General features: G+C 31.3%; 1 protein-coding gene across 6 annotated transcripts in view; it reads left to right on the forward strand.

Annotated features, from left to right (window-relative positions):
• IP3K1 (inositol-trisphosphate 3-kinase-like protein) overlaps positions 1-21,276 on the forward strand; it is a 139,088-nt gene that overhangs the window by 107,297 nt on the left and 10,515 nt on the right. Inside the window, exon 1 of one of the 6 annotated variants that reach the window (XM_081978479.1) lies at positions 17,584-17,874. The exons of 4 other annotated variants lie outside the window; for them this stretch is intronic. In XM_081978479.1, the coding sequence (XP_081834605.1) occupies positions 17,755-17,874 (120 nt within the window). In that variant the 5' untranslated portion in view covers positions 17,584-17,754. Of the gene's footprint in view, positions 1-17,583; positions 17,875-21,276 lie in introns of those variants that run through there. One more of the 6 variants, XM_081978476.1, reaches the window with a different exon arrangement.

The raw sequence follows: 21,276 nt of genomic DNA on the forward strand, positions 1-21,276 counted from the left end.
TATTTATAAGTAATATTTTATTAATGTCCGTTTCCCCAACATTAGCTAAGTTTAGACTGTGTTATTTTGCACCTAATCTGTTACATTCAAACTTCAACTTAGCTTAAGTTGTACTTAAAATTGACTTGGAAATGTCGGGTAATTAACCTTCAGAAAGACTTTGAATTAAAATGTGAAGACACTGAGTTAACAGATAGTTTTGTATTTTTAAATTGCATCACTGTTTGTGGTTTGTAATTGGTTAAGTAAAAGGAGCAAGCTGGAAATTGCTTTTTTTTTACCACAAACCTTCACATACAAGCCATGGTGTAGAGATTTGCGCAAATAATTCACATGTGGACTATTAGCACAAGCTGTAAATGGTCTATTTCATATAGCTCACTTGTAAAATTGTCTGTGATTGCTCTATTTCCTAACTCTACCAACTTGTCTACTTATTTACTATTAGGTGTTAGGAATTAACAAATATCTTTGTAGGAGTAAAAAGGTTCTAGAATATTGTTCTTTCTTTATCAAACTCGTTAGGTAATTTTTTTCAGTTAGTTTCATAACAAAACAATAAAAAACTTTACAATAGTGACCAAAGTGGTGGAATATTTAGCAAATGGGGTTAACTAAATTGTTGACCTCTAAAATTACTGCGACATTTATTATACATATAAAAAATTTAATTACAATTATAGCCCAAGGTAAATACTTGGGTTGTAGTGGTTAAATACCGCATTTTTAATACTTATATATACTGGAATTCATAAACCAATCAAATTGTTAAACGTTTGACATTATCTTGAATTAATTTAATTTCAAAGTCTGAAGGTAGACAATGGAATACGTTTATATTTTTATGTTTCTATACAAGTACCAGAAAATTACATTAAAAAATAATGGTGTTACAACAAAAGTTTGGTTTGAAAATTTTGTTTTACAGCTCAATTTCAAATGTTGAGTTTTTCAAATTAGATGTTATAATCATTTCTAGTTTAATTCCGTTAATTTTAACTCTCAAAAAGTCAATAATTCTATGCTATTGTCGTAAGTTTTGATAATCGTAATTTAGGTTTTTGTGACCTAGAAGTCTGATATTTGATTAATACAGCAACTATTTTGTTTCTGACATTTAAATTCTGCAGTTTTAGATGGCTTAAATTGCTAAATTCATCAATTGCAGTCATCTATAATGCTTTTTCTCGGTGACAAATTTTGGTATCCAGATTTATTAAATCCCCACAAGCTCAATTCCACTTACTCCTTTTTTTTTTATTTCATGATAATAAAAGTAGTGATCATTATTTTTGCATCATCAATATAAAATTGTTTATTATAGTGTAGAAAATGTATATTATGCATATTCTTGGATTTATTACGTTAATCGCGGCATAAAAGACGTCAACAAAGTGTTTGTTACTATTTGATCTTTTGTTAACGCACGCATATGTTCTAGTCGTTATATGCAATTGTTGTCCGTTTCAAAACTGCCACTTCATTAGAATTTACTTAAGCAAGGTGAAGTATAATACTTATTTTTTGTTAGGGTAGGTTCTTTTAAATTTTACAAACTTAAAATGGTGAGGTTTTGTTTTTTGTTTATCAATTCCAATCATCTGGCTCATCAGAGAGACTATACGGCTTGATAACCAAACAACAAAACCTTCATTCCAGTATAGTCAACTAGATGCTAGACTTGATAGCTGTTGTGCCTGCAAAAACAAAATCTCATCATTTTTAACCAATCATATCGGTCTTCACTGAATGATACCACATTAATGGTACGGTTTTTAGATTTTTGCACCCAATTTCTAACTTATGAGTTGAGTACAGATATCCCCAGATGTGGCACAACAGCTAACTTCTGTTAAGTTTGATTTATATGTGTTTTAAAAATGTATCACTGTACGAATGTTATAGCGTCGTTGTTATGTCTATTACGTTTTTAACATTCGTTAAGTTGTATTTGTTAAACACTAGGTCTGTCGAATATTTAAAACAAGGCTAATATTAAAATATAATTACCATCAAACTGGCGGTTTTTAATGAAGCTCGCAATTAACTGATCCACTTAATTACTTTATTCTTCACATTACTAGTAATATGCATGTGAACATTATTAAATTTGACAACATAAGTGCTAAAGTATTTGTTTTTGTTTCAGGTAAGGACATCGTTATATTATATTTTGTGATGCAAATTTCAAAGGGCAAGTATTACTTTGTATTTATGGTTATAACATTTTTCCATTTGAAGTATAACCATCAGGAAACTAAAGTAATATACCATTTTTGGAATAATCTAAACGACAAAAAGTTAAGAAAAACGCATACTGATACCCCTTATTAGGTGCTGCAATTTGTCCCAACGCCTTGCAGAAATAATAATCAAGTCCGAAGACAACCCATATAAGTCATATTTGCGTGGAGACCGGCCGTTCATACATCTTCATTAAAAATTATTAAATCCGCATTAACAAAATGACGGTTTACGGTTGACAGCTTGAACAACCCACATTTTATGTTTTTTTTTTCTCGTTATTAATTGGATTAGTTTCGCAAAGTGTCTTTGCACGTCATTTCTTTCTTTTCTGCCCACATTTACGGGTTTATTCCGGCATTAAATACACGGGGTGATTGAGGCTTAGCCACAAAGGTTGTGCCTATCGAAAAACTACGCAGTTTTATATTTAAACATATAAAGTAATGTAATTAAGCATTCATTTCCTACTTTCATCAATTGACGCAATGCTTTTTTAAGGTTTCGTTTCATTACTGGTACAACATACGCCGTGGTTCATTGTTGTATTATTATTTTTTGAATTGCACAATGATTAAATGTTGCTTTGTTTTTTCCTCCGGATTCTTTACTTATGAGATTACTCATTCTAATTTGATCACAACAGATAAGTATCTGTACTGGAATTTTAATTCTGAATCACGTTACATGCTATAGCAAAATTCAAAATAAAAAATTGCTTATTCTAAGTTTGTTTCACCTGTTTATATCAAGGGACTGAGTCAGTAAAGCACCTACGTCAAACGAGACCTTTAGTTTTTGATTTTCATTAGTAGACAGTCAACAAAACGAGTAATTAAAATGTGCATAGGATAATCGATGAAAAATTTTGTTGTTTATGCATGGAATGGTGAATAAGTCATAGAATTTCAATAAGTACATTAAGAAGGAATGAAATTCGTGTTGTTGCGTCCGACACGAATCCTATTGGTAATTTTATGGCGATGCTTAAAGGTATTAACAATGGAAAGTTTTGAAAAAATGCTTAAGACTTGGATTAAAAGTTTATCCTTGAATTTAATAGTAGTACATTATTATTCAACCAGTTTTTTATGAGGGCTATTTTTGATCCATCGCAAACCACTTCATGAGATAATGACTTTAAATATGAGTAGAATACTCTAAAAAGTTTTTGAAAAAAATACGGTTTTTGCTCCATTTAAGAAAGAATCGAATACACTTATAAACTTTTTGTATGTTTGTTGTAATTTTATTATAAAATCTTTCGTGTGTCGCTGTGTTGTCTCTGATTACTTTTTATGTTGTCTTTTTTAACGTTGTTAGTCTGTAATCTTTAGATAAGACGTCATCATTTTCTAAGTCAATTTTTGAGATATAAAGTTGAGAACCCGTAATTATAATTACGGATCTAATTTAAATTTTCTTGAAAGATATCACTTTCCTGTCACGACTGTCATTAATTTCATTAGTCATTTTCGATCTACAGGGTAAGCCAGGGTTTAACGGCCTTTACCATGCCTAAAGAATTGAATTTTAAGCAGAAAGTTGTAATAAAGTTGTGTCCGAAAATGCGTTGTTACCGAGATACAGGGTGATAAAGTTTCAGATTTTTTACAAGTTTTATTCCATAACTTCATTCATTCTTGACATAGCAAGATTAATTTTTCTACATACACTACTCTTTAGGATCTCCACAATTACATTGACATAGATTGGTTGCTGTATTAAACCACTATATTGGTACTCTGTCAGTGAAACTGCTCTTATACACTAATTTTGATTTCAGCATCAAAAATTACTTGAAAATAAACGATTTTTGTCATTTTCGGTACTTTTTGAGACGCTTTTTCCGTTATAATGGCCGATATAGCCTTTTGGTACCCCAACTTCTATTATCATCTTAAGTAACTATATATCATATTATATCTCTCTTTGATATTATCTCTAAATCTCTATCCAAGATTTACAGAGTATGATGATACTGGAGACAAAATTGAAATCTAAAATGTCTGGAATGCTAAATTGAATACCGTTTTACGGACTAATATTCTGAAAATTTTATTTAGTTTACGTGCTAAATGTATTTTACTGGTTCACTAGAAGAGTCTGTTATATGCAGCTCAAATAATTTAATAAACTACGCTAAAGTAACATTTTGGGTTTATTTATGATCGAAAAATTATGACTAGTTACCTGCATAACACTGTTGTTGTCACATATTCGTGTGCAATCGTTTTTTTTTAATACGATGATGGATTTCGAGGAAATAACAAAAGTCATGTTTTTACAAAAAGACCGTTCAAAATAACACCATTTTAGTTTTTTGTATAGTTAGAATTCGGCGAATTATTAATTAATATAATGGTGATTGCTCCAAAACAAAATGTATAGTGTAGTTATTTAGTAGTGTCAAAGGCAAAAGTAGCAATAAAACAATGAAACCTATTTTTTAATTTTATATCCAATAAAAAGGTGTTTTAGATCAAATAAATGCCCAGAAAGTACTTTCAAGGATACACCTAGAGAGAAGCTAAATTTTCGGCTCAATTTTTACTACAATAATTTGAATAACGGCGGTCACTGGTTTTTTTTTAATTCTAACCTAAAATTCAAATAAATGAAGAATAGAATGGATGGTTGTCAAAAACACAAACGTCGGATTTAAATTGTCACAATTATCTCTGCACAAGTTAAAAATCTTCTTTGTAAATTTCGTTTTTTTTGCAAATTTCCAGAGGTACTTTTCGAAATTTTTGAAAAAGACGACATTATTGAACTTATCAAATAAATCAGCAAAAAAATTAAATTTAAAATTTCGGTTCTTTTCGGATATCTCCAAAAGTAATCCGAATTTTCCAAATTTTTATACTTATTTGATCTGATATTGGTTTATTTCTGCATATTAATAACCTCCAAATTGCAGAATTTTGCCTTAACTTTACAACTCTGTTTTCGAAATTCCCAAACTAAAAAACGAATCTGTGACATCCTGTGTAATGATTGTATTAAAATCTAATCTGGAACACACGTGTTACATAATGCTCTCCCGTGGTTCATCATCCACGGAAGCTTTAAAAACCCAAGTAAACATATTAAACTGCGTACAAATCAAATAATAGTACCACAGTTGTTGCTTAATTCCTCCATCTGTGTACTGGTACTTCAAACGATGCGACTGTAAATTTAGAGAATTACCTTAATTAAAATGAAACATTTTCAGAATTGGTCATTTTAACAAGCTCTACACGTGGCGAATATTGGAATTAATGAGTTTCTTCAAGCCGGATATGCATTGATGTTGATTGTTTACCTCCCTATTACTGCATTGATTAAAATAAAAAAATTGCGGTGTTAATAAACTCAAATGCCTCAATTTTCAACAAAAAAAAAATACCCCAGGAAGGAAAATTACTACATTGTAGACGACATTCTATTAATAGGAGTTATTATGATTTTTTTAGCATATAAAACAGGACAACTGGAAACGTTTAGCATTGAATGTAACCATTTTTATTCGCTCAGCATCAATTAAGGTTTTTAACTTAAAACATGCAAATTATCCATTTATGTACGTGCATTCCTCAGTAACAATTTCTAAGAAACCTGATACTATTCCTGCGAATGTCGACAATGTTCTTGTAATAAAACCCAAAAATTACTCTTTAATCGAGTTCCTACTAACCTGAAAAGGCAATTATGATTATGATTATGATTATATTAAACAGAACAATGCCGTTGACTAGACATTCGAATGCATAATGTTATTTTTAACATTTTGTTGGATATAAATTTGATTTGTACAGTTGCTAATAAAGGGATTTATCTAGTTAACAGTGCAAATGAATTGCAGCAAATGTTAACACTTTTAGAAAAAAATTGATATTTCAAAAATAAGTTTCAGGAGAACGTTATAGTTTACAGTAAACATACATAAAAGTTCTAAATTTAGGCCTGTCAGAATTGCATTTTACGGGGTTTATTTACCACTTCAAATTATAAATAAACTTGAGCGCTTTTGAGATTTTTTAATTATAAACCAAATTTACGATCGTTTAAATGGGTTAAGTGATGGCTGTTTAGAGTTTCGCTGAAGTGATAAAAGTTTGATGTTCGATTCTTGATTGCTCATTACATCTCCTTTCCAGGATTTTAGATCGTTATACTTTAGTAACCCTGAACTATTTATAATCTAGTGTCATAAAACTAGAAGACCAAATGATCGGCTCAATATTAATTTACAAACTTTAATTAATACTTATTAACTCAGTGAGTCACAATACAGCAATTTTGATTTGTGTATTTATGTTTTAAAAACGTGTGGAACACTCTAGACTCTAGAGTAACATAATGTCTGGCATACCAGCCATTCAGTCTTGTGATCTCTGAGACATGTAAATATTTAAGAGACCGCAATTTGCAACAATAATTATTATTTTGTTGGTGTAAGCATGGTCGGCCTTTGCCAAGAATAATTGCAAACTGGAAGGTCCGCAATTAAAAAATTTCACTAGAAGCGTTTGGTCCCGTGAATACGTGATAAAATGCCTTGTAAATATTAATTTTATTGCCGGGTTTAGTGCGAAAGCTGTAAAGAATATTTATGACAACGGAAATGCCAGATTTAATTTCCTTTGATAAAACTGATAAAACACGGTTGCGGTACATGTTTACCATATTGTACTGTTTTTAAGTCTGGAAGTGAGCTCTAAATGTTTTGAATGTTTACAAAATGTTTTACCATAATAATTGTTGTATTAATTTTGCCTTGATTACTTTTTCCTTGTTAGTATAAAAATACACAGTCACACTTCGTCTGGACATCAAAATTTGCACTTTTAATTTCTTTAAGTCTGAAATAAATGATGGTGGAAATCAGGAAGGTATTGGTTCCTTGGTTTTTACTTTACATTTTATTTCTAGGCCATTTTTTCTATTTTTTTTGCCTTGTACGTTAGTAATTGTACGTCGTTATCAAAAAATTGTTAATTTTGAGTAATGAGAGTGGGTTTGGTAGCAAGACCTTAACCACGTACAAAAATAAGCCTAGTTTGCTATATAAGTATTTGAAAAATGCCTCATTAATGAAATACAGAGTGCTGAAGTTTCGAATTTTTTAAAATCTAAATAATAAAAAGTAAATAATTTTTTAAATGTTTGCAGTACGTACAGTTTTTGAGACAAACTACAAACAGTGCTGTAGGCACTCATAATTTTCGAAACATTTTAGACAGATAACCTGTTTCTTTTTTAGGATAAATTATCGAGAAATGGATTTCAGCCCAATGTTTTCTTCTACTTACTTAATGCACAAATCTTTTAAGTATTGATTATTCCAGTCACAAAATTATGTACACAAAAAATTGGAATATCCCTACATTTCCAATTAGCCACGATGGGAATTTTACTGTTTATAATTTCGGGATTTAGGTTAATTGACATTGTGGGTGGCAAAGGAAATTGGTTTTAAACTGACGAGTGAGCTGAAATAATTGGTGGTATAAATTGAGTCATTTCAATTATAAAAACAAGATTAAGAAAAATACATTTAATTTGAACGATCTAACATTAATTTTATTTTCTGTGGTTTGTTAAAGAACTAACCGTTGTATACACAAACAGTTTTAGGTTAAATGTTACTCTGATTGTGATATTGTGTAAAAAATATTTAAGCAAAGTCGGTAAAATATATAAAAAACACCTTTTTTGTGAAGACTTTTTCTTCTGTTTTATTAGAACATTGTTCCAGAACGATTAACATTCAGTTTTTTTTATTTGAGAAGTAATAAAGACCAATAATAACAGGTACACCATTACATTCTGAAGTGTAATTCAAATTATAAGTAGTTTTAATTTGTTAAACAGCTTTATTTGTTAACAAATAAAGGGTAAAATGAGTCACATATTTTTAACAAAGTGTTCCAACCGAAGTGATTCATACCAGTGGTTAATTTTGAGTTGGAATCTACCACGTTATTTTACATTATATACAGGGTAGATCCAGATGGTTATATCGGTTGTTTATTCATAGTAACGATTTTCTGGATTGTCACCTCGTATATTGGTACCCATTGTTTGATCGGGTCCTTGAATGAAAGAAGCTTCGGGGATTATTTACAATGCTCGCATTGTGCTTAAAACAATACAAAGAACTCCATTTTTTTGTACGGTATTAAAAGCTTACATATGTATATGAGGTATTTTGATTTACTCGTAAGGTCAACTATAGAGTACCAAGACTAAAATAAAAATTCTCGTCTGAGTATATAAATAACATTTCCAAATCGGTATGGAATTTTTGCTTTTGTCACTTTCGAGCCCCTTCCTGGACAATCCCGAAAAGGATTTAAACGTATTCCCAAAAACACGCGTTAGTACACAAATTTTTCAGAAGCGTGCGTCACTGAAATGGAGATCCTTTTATGATTCTTAGCAGAAAGTCATATGTTTATGTCGTTGGACTTAATGTTTACATACGTGTGCGTGTAAAACGTTGTACGCTTATAGATCAAGGATAGTGATCTACGTGTAAAAACAAAATTGTTTGTTAAATCCAAGATGATTCAGATGTAGATTAGGCGGAATTTAAAAACGATTTGGTCAATAGGATAAGGCACGAAAATAAACGGCACCTTTGATGCAAACAATGACAAAAAAACGAACCCAAAAACTTATTATGTCAAATTGAAACTACATGTTATTATGTACAAACAAAATAGAAAGGAAAATTAGTGAGAAGAGTGAGTATGGTTTAGACACCAGGATTGTTACGTCAAATGGTTCTATGAATGACGGTAAAGAGGTGCTTGTAATATTAGCTCTCTACATTAGTTTGGATGAGAGGTTTAAATGCAAAAAAAATACACTTTAAAAGCCCAGACAAAACAACATATGAACTCTATTGTCTTCTAATTCTTATAATCTACTGAATATTTTTATATTTATAATAATTGTGTTTATTTTGTTATGTTTGAACTTAATACAACTTGTACTAAAAAAATAACACTGGCATAGTTCCGTAAGAGAAAGAAAGCATTGTTCAAATATTAATGCAGAAATTTACTGTTTTACTACCTTTCAGTACAAGTTCATTTATTATTTTATTGTAATTTTCGTGTTACTAGTAAACTAAATATTTCACAATAGTCCAATTCAACCGTGGTATTTTTTCGAAGAATCACTTTTTAAATTATTATCTTACTTACATTATAATATTGTTTATTTATATTCGTGTGTACTTTCTTGGAAATCAGCCATAAAAACTAAGCTTTGCACTTAACGAAACAATTATTTAAAGAAATAATTGATTTTTCGACTACTAAAAGTGAAAATAGCTCTTTATGAAGATTTAGTTTGAAAGCAGAAAGTTGATTGCTACTCTAGCACAGAAAATTTACTTTTTTTTGGTCTAGAGCGATTTTGTTTTCACTAACACTGACCAATTGCTTGGGTTTACTGACTATTTGTTTATTTATTGAATAATATATTGACATGTTATTGACAGCCAATAATAATTTACTACTCTTAACAAACAATATACTATTTCTGGTTGTTTTATGGCCTAAATTTTATCCAGCTATAGATCATTCTCTTCTTAATAGAACGCTAATATACAGGGTGGTTCAAAAATATAAGTTGACATGCATTATGTCATTTTCCTGCAGAACAATTCCTAAAGAATAAACAGACCTCCATATTTTAGTTTAAAAAATCGTTTTTTTTGCTATCACTTGGATATTATTCAAAATTGACAAAAATGTCTACTTGGGTTATTGTATTTCGTACTTTAAAATGGTTCAACAGGATTCAAATCTCGTCATCTGTGAGGTTTACGAGTTAATTTTTGACACTGAAAATAATAAAAAAAACAGGATTTTTGGACTAATGTTTACTGGCGTTCAATTTTTTAGACTATAGGTAAAACTGATCATTCAAGACTTGTGAGAGTCTAAATTTGTACTGAATAGTCTAAATCTTGTTATTTACTACTAAGAATAGTTTTAAAATTTGTTTTTTTATACTGTAATCCATTATCCAGTGTGTTAAACTGGATTTCAAGCACTAAAAACAGTACGGAAATCAAGACAAAGATTGTTGCGCATAAAACATCTTTTACAACTAAAAATAGTCTAAAAGTTTACTTTTAAAGCTAGAAATAACTTTGACTAAAAAAGCAAGTGTAGAAGTCCAGTTAATAGTGAAGAAGCTTGAAATGAGATGTTCAAGACTGTGGACAGTGTACAAACTGGCCACAGTCTTGAACATTTCATGTTTGGTAAGTCAAAAAGTTTGTGGAGATTCTGAAGAGCCTTAAAACTCGATTTTTTAGGCTGAAAACAGCGTTAAAGCACTAAAAGCAATCAAAATTTTCAAGAAATGCTCGAGTTTTTAAAAACTGAAGTGTTTAGAAGTCAATTTAATAGTGAGAAAGGATAAAATGGCGTTTTTAAGCCTATGGAAAATGTAAAAATTGTTTTTTAAGTCTGCTATGTCAATATCTTGGTGAAGATAGCCTTGAAACTTGATTTTCCAAGTTGAAAGCAGTTTTAAGGACCTACTTTAGGCTTCTGATGTCACTTTTCATTGGTTCAGAGTCACTTTTTGGTGTGGTCAATTTTCAATGTTTAAATGTGTGAATTTGTAGTCAAAAATTCTGTAGAAAGTGATACTAAAGTTTTTCAACTTATTTGAAAACTATGACGATTGAATACAAAGACAGTTTTTAAGCCTCTCAAGTCAATTTTCAAGACTAAAGTCTTTCAATTTGTCTGAAAACTATGAAAACTGGCTACAAAGACATTTTTTAAGCTCCTTAAGTCAATTTTCACCGTTTCAAGTTAGGTTGGGTTGGTTTTGGGTCTTTAAACTCAATTAACTCGTTGAAATCAGAATTTTATAACAGATACTGATTTTCTTCAATTGAACAAGAAATTTGAAAGAAACTGTAATTTTTGAAAAATATCCAGGGACCTAGAAAATAAGGCGAAAAAATGAAAACCATCTTTCTGTATCTATGCCACTGGATAGTTTCGACAAACGTCATTAACATCACATATAAGAGTATTAATTTCATATGTATTTGTTCATATATTATCAAAATTGCTCCAACGGTCTGTTGGACCGATTTTTTAAATTGAACTTTGAAGGACTGTGTTTTCCTTGACTTTTTGATGGGCTATCGAATGGTGAATTATTGACATTTAAAACTGGACCACCCTGTATTATGATTTAGTTTTTGATCGACAAATTAGTAGAAAAACTCTCTAAAGTGCGTCGTTATTATCAACTGAATAAACAAAAACGCACTGGAATTCGTAAGAGTGATAAAGTAAATTATACGCATTTTAGTATAGTAAAGTTTGCGTTGAATGAAACACACAAATCTCAACCAGGTAAATATTTTCCAGTGTTGGAGGTGTGTTGGTTAATTATTATCACCATTCACTGTAAATATTTGGCAGGATATTGAAGAAAGGTATGTGTTTGCCATGTTAATTCTTTTAAAACACTCTGTGGTGAATTCAATTTTAAATTGACTTGATACGTTTGACACTAAAATTGTAGTGTAAGAGAGATCATGAAAGTGTTCAGTTCACGTGATCTGACTATTCAAACAATTATCGCGTAATATAGGCGAGGGTCAGCACGTGTTACCGTTTACGTTTTTCCGACAATGAAACGGAATAGTTAACCTTATTTCTTTGGTATCAGCAGTGACGAAATAAGTTTAGTGACGTCAATTTTAAGTTCATTAAACGTGCAACCAAAATATACAAGGAGGAAAAATTAGAACGTGTTACGAATTCCAATTGGATGCGCATTAATAATAATAATTATTATTATTTTCTAGAAGTGTCGATTGGTTTTTCAATGCAGAACGAGTACACTGATTAACGTCATCGTAGGCTAAAAAGAACTGCGCATATTAAGAACGGAATTTCAATCAGAATAGAGGCCAAGTTTAATTGTTCCAAAATAGAGTAACAAAAAATTAATGTTAATGAACGTAGTAGTTGTAGTATCATCATCATCATCATAAGTCATCATTGTCTAATTTGTCATGTGGTCAGACCTTTTCCTTACTTTGTCATTTGGGTTTTGGTTGCTTGAACGTTGACATTCATTTATTTGTATTTTGTTTATCTTCTTGGTAAAGTGAGTGTTTCTGCCCCATATGTTATCACTGGCAAAAGCTTTTTCTTTCAAGTTTATGGAAATTTCCCATTTAAAACTGTATAAAGTTACCAAATGCCCCAAATGTTGTGTGATTGAAGGTTTCGGTCTACGAGTATAGGGAATTTGTGACCCAGATATTTGTATGAATAGACCAGGGCCCTAATTCTTGAAAGAAATACAATGTGACAGAAGATGCTGACAATGGGCTGCCATCTGATTGACACTGTCATTTGAGAAGTTTGTTGCCATCTTTATCTAGCTCGTTGACTTTTAATGATTCTGTCTTCCGGCCACTTTTGAATGAACAATTTTGAAATTTCCATATCTGTATAATACGGAAATGTAAGTAGAAAGCGATTGGTCTGAATTACTGTGGCAACGAATTTCAGTCTTTGTCCTCCCTATTTTGTTTATTGAAAATGTAAGTTTTAACGTAAGTTATTTTTAACAATACCAACAAAATGATATTTCAAGCCTTTGTGCTTTTAAATTTACGCTCTTTTGCCTTCTTCAGAGTAAAAGAAGCCAACCTATATGCTACATTTATAACAATATACATATAAGATGATCAACGAGGATTACACGTTTTTAATTAACTTTAAAAGGACTGATACCGAAGCTGATTTTCAGGTATGCATATCTGAATTTTCAAATCTATTCCGTGCCACCATTTTTGGTCGAAATCTTATGTACTGCGTGTTTATCGCTACACGCTTACGTAGCTAGGTGCATGTTGTAACGCCTGGCCTTATAAGTTCCATAATAATATATATTTAGTCCGTATAATATGTCGTATCTAATTAAGATGTCCAGTTAGCTGGAATTGTAACGATTTAATTAAATTAACATTTCCTGTTTAAATCACTGCAGAAGTTTATTAAGTCAATATTTGACCTAACACAGGCAGTTTTGTATTGGTTTATATTTTTGTTGTTCAATTGTCTATTTTGTTCTTCCAAAAAAGAGACGAATATCAAGCGGCTTAGAGGAAAAATCTTGTGCATCTTCTTTAATATTTTGTGTCAAAAATTTTCAAAAGCAAACTTTACTTGTAAACTTATGAATGCCAATTTCATCATCGTTTTAGTTTATTCAAAACCTTGTAAAGTATTTTTCTACCGTAATAACAACCGACACTAATGAATTTACAATGAAGGCACATGATTTACGTGATTGTAGCTTGTTTTGTCTATTGTTTTTTTACCGCAACGTTAGACTTGTTGACTTGATATTTCCACAGAAATGTTACGCTGTTAGTTTTTGTTATTAGTTCTAATGAAAGTGTTGGTAGGTTCTTGGGGTTTGATTCATGAAGAAAAAATAAGGTTGGAAAAGTCGAAGAAAGATAATTTAGTGGTTTTGGATGATGAAATTATTGACAAAAAACTGAGCACACAGTAGGGCTAACAAACTGCTTAAATTTAATCAGAATCAAAGATTAAAGTCTTGGTGTGGTATGCTTCTGAAACTAACCAATTGCTTGAAAATTAAACAGATTACCCATGTTTGAACCGAAAAAAAAAATCTTATGTAATTGTCATTGTTATACTGAACACTCCTTTTTTATGACACCGAATGTTTACCGTAAGCGGAGATAAATAGCACGATGCAATTGAAATTGTTTATCCAGAGATCCATAAAAATGTAAATTAAACACCAATCAGCGATAGTCATTCAGGACAGGGCAATACAGTTTATAGCCCTGTCGCCAATTTATTGACAATTATATTGTTAGATTGTGGACAGATTAGCTTACGCGGCTGTTAACATTAATTGTTTGTAGAGAGAGGTGTAAATGAAAGTCATTGTTGATTGAAGCCTCTTGTTAATCAAAAAACAACTTAAGGTACAGAAGTTATCATTTTAAAATTAATTACGTAATATAGTTACGTTTGATGGAGTACTACAATTTTCAAAATATTTCACAGTATACCGTCAGCTTATTGAGTTTTTTAAGTTAAATAACATCAAAATACTGTAAAGATTTCGATTTCTGAACTGTCTGTTATTTTCTTTGTGTCATACTAGTAAACTTTTTACCTAGGCTTCATTCAAAATATCAAGGAGGTTGAACACTGTCGCAGTTTGAAAAATCGAGAAAATTCCGGTTTTTAAGCAAACAAGAAGTTCAAGAAGAATATTTTGAACTCGTGTCTTATTGTTTATATTTTCATAATTTGAAGCAAAAAGCTTGAAATACAGCACTTTAGTAAACATTTAGCGATATTTATTTGTTATAGTACCACCACAACTTTGACTGGTATTTTAAATCAAAAATTTAGTTTTCCTAATTACTTAATAAACCATTGTTTTGACGGGTATCGCAAGGGTTAATTACTATTATTGTTATTCTTTTAATCAGCAAACACACGACCAATAATTGTTTATTAAATGTCGCTCGCGGAGATTGAAGATCGTAATGATGCGAAGAATCAGGGTAAATACTGGGATTCGTTTTCTCTTAATGTAAACAAGAGTTCTTGGAATTATCATCGAACTTAGGACTCAGATAGGTTCCAAGCATTTTATCATGTCTGTTGGAAATTTCTGTGTACTCCTTTTTTGTTGCAATGTTATCGGAAAGTTCAATTTCCTCTCATGCTTTAGATATTATCACTGAGTTGTTTTACTGGAAAAGCCACGTAAAGTTCATATCAGATCATCTTACACTCTATTACATTCTAAATATTACTCTATTGTTGCTAATTTATAGTTCATATTGGACCAGATATTGATTTGACTTTTTGTCAAAAGATTTTCGATAAGTACTGATATAGAATCCCCGAATTGCTTCTGTTGTAATTGAAATTTCACATAGTTTTCGTTTTAGACAAAACGTCAACTAAGATGATAATTGAAAGAGTTATTGGAAATTCTCTTAGCTTGTCCTAAAAATTTTGATGGACGTTCTCTTTACCTGGGACTTTAGGTACAAATGCTTGACGTAATAATGACGTCATTGAAAGCGTTACTGACGTCAACACAAACGGTCCCTTTCAGTGCCTTTGGTTAAGAAATGTACGACAAACTTATTTAATTTGCCGGAAACAGCTCTCTTGGAACTCAAATGTTTCTTGAGTTGCTAAAAATTCTATTTTAAAGTTTTTAATGAGAACATTTTTAGTTTAACGGTATATTAAAGAATCATCCAAGATTAGAAAGACTAAAGCAGGTTTTACATCTCAGTTTTATGTCAAAGAAGTTGATAAATTTATTCATAAAGCAGCTTCAAGAACGAGTTTTGTTAGTATAAAACTAAATTTTATGTCAAATTTACTTTCAATTAATTTATTTTATTATTCACGAAATAGGACAGGTTCTATTTTCATCCAACTTGCTAAAACTTAAAAATAAAGTTTACTTTTTTGTTTTAAGCACATCTACAAGAGGTTTAAATATTTAATATCTTCCAGGATGCGTATTATTGAAACGAGGGACGGGAGTTATCAAGAGAAAGGTCTGCAGAATGTGACAGGAAGCAGCAAGTGTCAGCTTTTTCTGTCACATTCTATCAACACTTCTCTTGGGAATTCTGTTCCCTGCTTTCAAGAATTAGGCCCCTGGTCTCCTCCATCTAAAGCTGTAATTACAGCAAAAACAACAAATATCATTATGGTTCAAATTTTCGTGGAATAGACCACTATCTTAATGGGTTTTGCTCTTAAAACTGAGACTAGTTTGAAGCAAAAATGGACCAAAATGACTTCTTTGTTACTAAGCCAATTTAAAAAAACGCATTTCTCCAAAGTATATTTTCACTTTTTTGCCACATTTGCAGATTGTTGTAAAAGTCATGCTTAGAAGGTTTAAATATTTCATTTTCTCAAGGTCTCAACAGCAAAAACAAGAGATGCCACTGTATTGTTCAAATTTGCTTGAAATAAGTCACTGTCGTAGTGGCTTTTGCCATAAACATTCTCTATCTTTCTTGCTTGATCATGGTGTCAAAAAATACATTTTTTAATTTTTTTTTCAATATCTGTGGAAATATTGAACGTGAACTACAGGAAGCAATTGTAGACATATTACCATTTCTAATAAGTACTTTTCCGCAGTCTACTCGAATTGATTCTACGTGTCATTGGTTTAGATTTTAAGGTATCGTGAGGTTTTTTTTTTTAATTTTTACGCCTCTGAATTTCGTACAAAACGAGTTCCTTGGTTTATCGCTCTAAATCAACCGTTTTCTACAAAATGGCTTGTTATAAACAAAAACCAGTATAAAAGAACGCAAATTTAGCATCAACGTCATAAATGGGCGGATATTATGGAAAACAGTTTGATAGGTTCTTATAAGTTACCAAAAAGTCTCACTATCTTTTATTAAAAATTTTATATTTTCTATAACTAATACAGGAACTGGAATATCTCGGACATATACTGAGAAATTACAACAAATAAAAAAAAAATCTTAAAATCCATCCTCCAAGGAAAAGTGTTTGGAAAGAGAGGGTCCGGAAGAAGAAGGATATCATGGTTCAAGAACCCAAGAACATGGTATTCAAAAACAACCACAGAACCGTTTTAAATCAGCAGTCAACAAGGTCATCATAGCCAGGATGGTCGCCAATATTCGAAACGAATAGGCACTAGAAGAAGAAGAATACAGTTTTTACATTAAGTAATGTTCGAAATCTTAGAAAAATGTCTGTTTTTGTTGTTGAATAACTATTTTTCACGAAAACAGTTGACGTTGGAGCAATGAACCAAGAGGAGTTCATTTGGATTAGTTTCATTGGCGCCTCAAACTTTGCTACCAAATTGTCAATTTTTTAAAATGGAATAGGAAAAAAGTTATCTTCTTTTTCAACAGTTTTCTATTGCGACACCGTGTATAAGTGTTCATTCTTTTTATTTCAAAACGTGATGTATCAGGGTTTAATCGTGTTTTAACATCTTAATTCTGCCGCATCTTTATGACTCCGAGTTTTTAGTATTTTTTTTTTAGGCGGTAAGTGCCTAGTATTAACGTTAAACTGATGGCTTAATACTCGTTTTGAAGACCATAATAACCCAAGATCATATGCCTTAATTACATCCATTGAACCCTTCTGCGTTGCACTGAAAGAAAATAATCCCGAGGTACGTAGTACTGCCGCTGTTCGGTCGTACTAGTTCAATCGTCTGACGTAAACACGGAGACCGGACAATTCGAATATCTAACTGGCTCTGGTACCGAACGAACTCAGTTTGTAACGAACACGCATCGCGTAGTGGCTACTACGACGTTTCGACCAAAACAGAATCCAATAGACATCATCAGACGCCGCGGTATTCGTGTTTCAAAATATCGCAGTGTACAGTTTTTTCGCTTTATAAACTTGGTTTGAGCGTAAAATGTGCGTGAGCCATATTGAAATGGTACCGGCTGTAGTTAGTCTTGTCGCTAATAAAGGAAGGGATACGTATTCTGGATTCATTCAGGAATTTGCCTGTCTTAAATGCAAAAGCTATTCGGTAAGGATTTTGTTTATTTTCATACACACGCTTTAATTGCTTCTTATTGTGACTTTAAAAATAAATAATTAAAAATTCAGGCTGCTCTTTGCCCACAGGATTGTCTCAATTACTAACATGCTTATACAAATGAAGCAATTATTTTTTAATCGCTTTATTATATTCTACTTATTCACTTTTTTAGGCAATTACTTTTTTCGTTAGTGTCGTTTTTAGTTTAATTACAAGGTTTTTAATGAAGATGTTACTAAATCACAGAGTTTGCAATGTAGTTGTAGGAATGCCAATTAGTCTTATTACACATTATAAAGATTTAAATTGACAAAATGAATTACAAAGTTACTATCTTTTTCATCCGATATAGTTCTACCATCAGAATGTTTCCTACAAATTGCAATTTTTGAGTTAAAATGCCATTCAAATTTCACATAATTTGTTACATTGTTTGTAATTGTAAATTGTTACATAATTTGTTCTGTCTACATATTTTGACCAACGTTATTGTTGGGGAATCAACCCGTTATTTCTTTAAATCAACTGGAGAACCAGAGAATAACTGAAAATCTCTAAACTAGATTAATTTAATTTGGTGCATCAAAATCAAATCAGTCATAAAAATTTATGTTTTTAGCGCCCTTCTAGGCCCGGAAATCAAACCAAATTACAGTTTACCCAACGTTTCGAGTTTAATTCAGGGGTCTAGAAGAGAAAATACACTATCATCAGTGACATAAAATCTTATTTCCACTTTTAACAAAAAAATGAAAATACTACACTTAAATTTAAATAATTAAAAGTTATTAACTAAAAAAAAACAAACAAAAAACAGAAGACGAAACAGCAAATTAAAAAATATATCAAAATGGTTAAAATTTCCTTTATTTTTCTTATAAACATTTTAATTTACAATATACTTAGTCCATGGTCCGTAAAACAGTGATACTAAGGCACAGTTTAACTAAATTCTCTAAATTTGACATTTAAAATTGCTGTGTAGTCAAACAGGCAATTGACCACCATAGATGAATTTTTTTAATCACTATAGCGTTAAAAGAACCAAAATTTTTTCTGTATGTTCATTGATTAAGTAAATTTGAATAGTCTAATGTAAGTAAAAACCGAAGAAAGCATAATACAAAGCAAAGTTACTACCAAAGCAAAAATGTGGTAAAAATGACTGAAAAGAAACATAGTCAAAAAACATTATTAATTGCTCCAATGACCAAGAAGAAAATCTGTCGTATTTTGTCCAAGGAGGAAAACCATGTCCAAAAATATGAAAAGTTTTCATTACCACCCTCTAAAATGGTGTATTTAAGAGATACAGGTTACTGTTACTTTTTCTAAGGTTTAAATACAAATTTCAAAAAACTGATCATGTTTTTCAACATAAAAGTTTTGAACAGATTGGCTTATGACAAGGAAGAAAAAATTGGCGGTTCAAATGGCGTCTCAAAACCGTAGTTTTTTCAGTAGTGTAGAAGTTGGGGAGAAAAAAAAACCTTTACAACTTCGAAACCTTCACCAATTATGACTTAGAAGAAAAACGCACAAAACGTAGCTTATTATGAGAAGAAAATGCTGTTTTCTGTAGGATAAAATTTTCTTGTCAATTACAAGAGTAATAGAAACTTTTCTTCATATTTTTGGACGAGCCTGAACTCGATCCTGAAGTACAGGGTGGGCCAAGTTGGACGTATTTAAATGGGAAGTGCTCTAATAATCCAAAACGGATATTGCTGTCTGAAGCTGAAATTTGATACAAAACTTAATAACAAACCGTTGGATAATATCTGTCACCGTTTGACAGATATGGGGTGCTTCTCAGAAACCATGTCCACTAGAAAAAAACTATTTACACTACTAGATTCTACGCAAAAAGTTGTTGTAGAAATGTATTTTCAGAAATAAAAAACAATACACCTGGAAGACAGACTAGACAGTTTTGAAGAAAAGTACGAATTCTGAGAACCACCCTATATCTGTCAAACGGTGACAGATATTAACCAAAGGTTTTCGCCATTAGGTTTTCTATCAAATTTAAGTTTCAGACACCGATATCAGTTTTTGCCTATCTCTATTCATAAGAGCACTTTCCATTTAAGTACGTCCAACTTTGGACCACTCTGTACAGCACATATATTCTGAAACACCCTGTATACAATACTTGAATCTATTTATATTATGTATACTAACTAATACTTATAGTAGGTTAATAATATGTTACTTCAATCAGTGACAACCAAACAGTGAATGAGATAAATAACCGATATTGTAAGAGACCGTGAGTTATTGCAAAATATCAATGTCACGATGAGTAAAACAATCATTTGCTGAATGAACGTTTTGTGAATTGATTAATTCGAAGTAATGTCATTCGATAAAATGTATTTCCGTTGAATTTCTGCTTAAACTTGAAAATTTGCTCCGTGTGGTGCGGCAATTTTAGAAACCATTACAAATCGATAACACCAGGATATATTAAGCTTAATTATCTCTTTTATGGCGTTATACGTGCTTTTTAGCATTGATTAGAGGAATTATATTTATTTTTATATATCTCCAGTGATTTTTTACGAAAATATTGACATTAATAAAGTAATAAGCCTGTTGACATAATGTGGTCATCACGATGTTTCTTCTTCTTTCACTCGATCTCCGTATCCTTGTCCGGTTGTTACACTTTCGGTCCATGTCATGGCATCATTTTTTCGACCTCTCGTAGAAACGGTTCCTTACTAGTTCATTGTGCAGTACTGACGTAGGTATTACCCGTATTATGAAAGATTTCTCTTTTATTTGTTTCGTCTTTCCGGACATGACCTTTCTTCCATTCACGTTTGCCGTGCGGAAAAGTAGGTAAACGTGCTTTGGTTGGACGCCTTATAATTGGCTGCGGTTCTTTGCAAATCCTTTCAGTGTTTAAAACTCTTATCAGCTTTACGTCCGTTAGGAAAATTTTCATTGCGTAGGGTTCGATTTGTTTATTTATAGTAACTTTTTTGCTAATCAATCGAAGCTTTCTGATAAATCTTGGCGCCGTGGTTATGGCTTAATAACAAATTTCAAACATTTTTATTCAGGCTGGTACGTCATTCAATTGGTTTGGCTAATGCATGCAGAGTGTTAATAATTAAAGCAATTATTTGATTAGTGAGTTGAAGGACGAAACAATATGTAATTTTGGTATTCTTTTAAAATCATACGTGGTAAGTGTTCTAAGCCTTGCCTAGATCCGTTTAGGATCAAAGTTAATTACTTTATAACGGATGTGCATTTAAGAAAATTTCAAACTAACCGTGGAAATCTACCCGTGACGAATTACGTCTTTATCCGTCACGTCCAACCGCAACTAGTTTGTTATGTTAATTTGCATTTAATGTAATATCCATTTCGTGCTAT

Source organism: Ips typographus, linkage group LG4 (genome assembly GCF_016097725.1).
Source record: "Ips typographus isolate SLU linkage group LG4, UJ_Ityp_2.0, whole genome shotgun sequence".
In the NCBI taxonomy this organism is placed as follows: domain Eukaryota; kingdom Metazoa; phylum Arthropoda; class Insecta; order Coleoptera; family Curculionidae; genus Ips; species Ips typographus.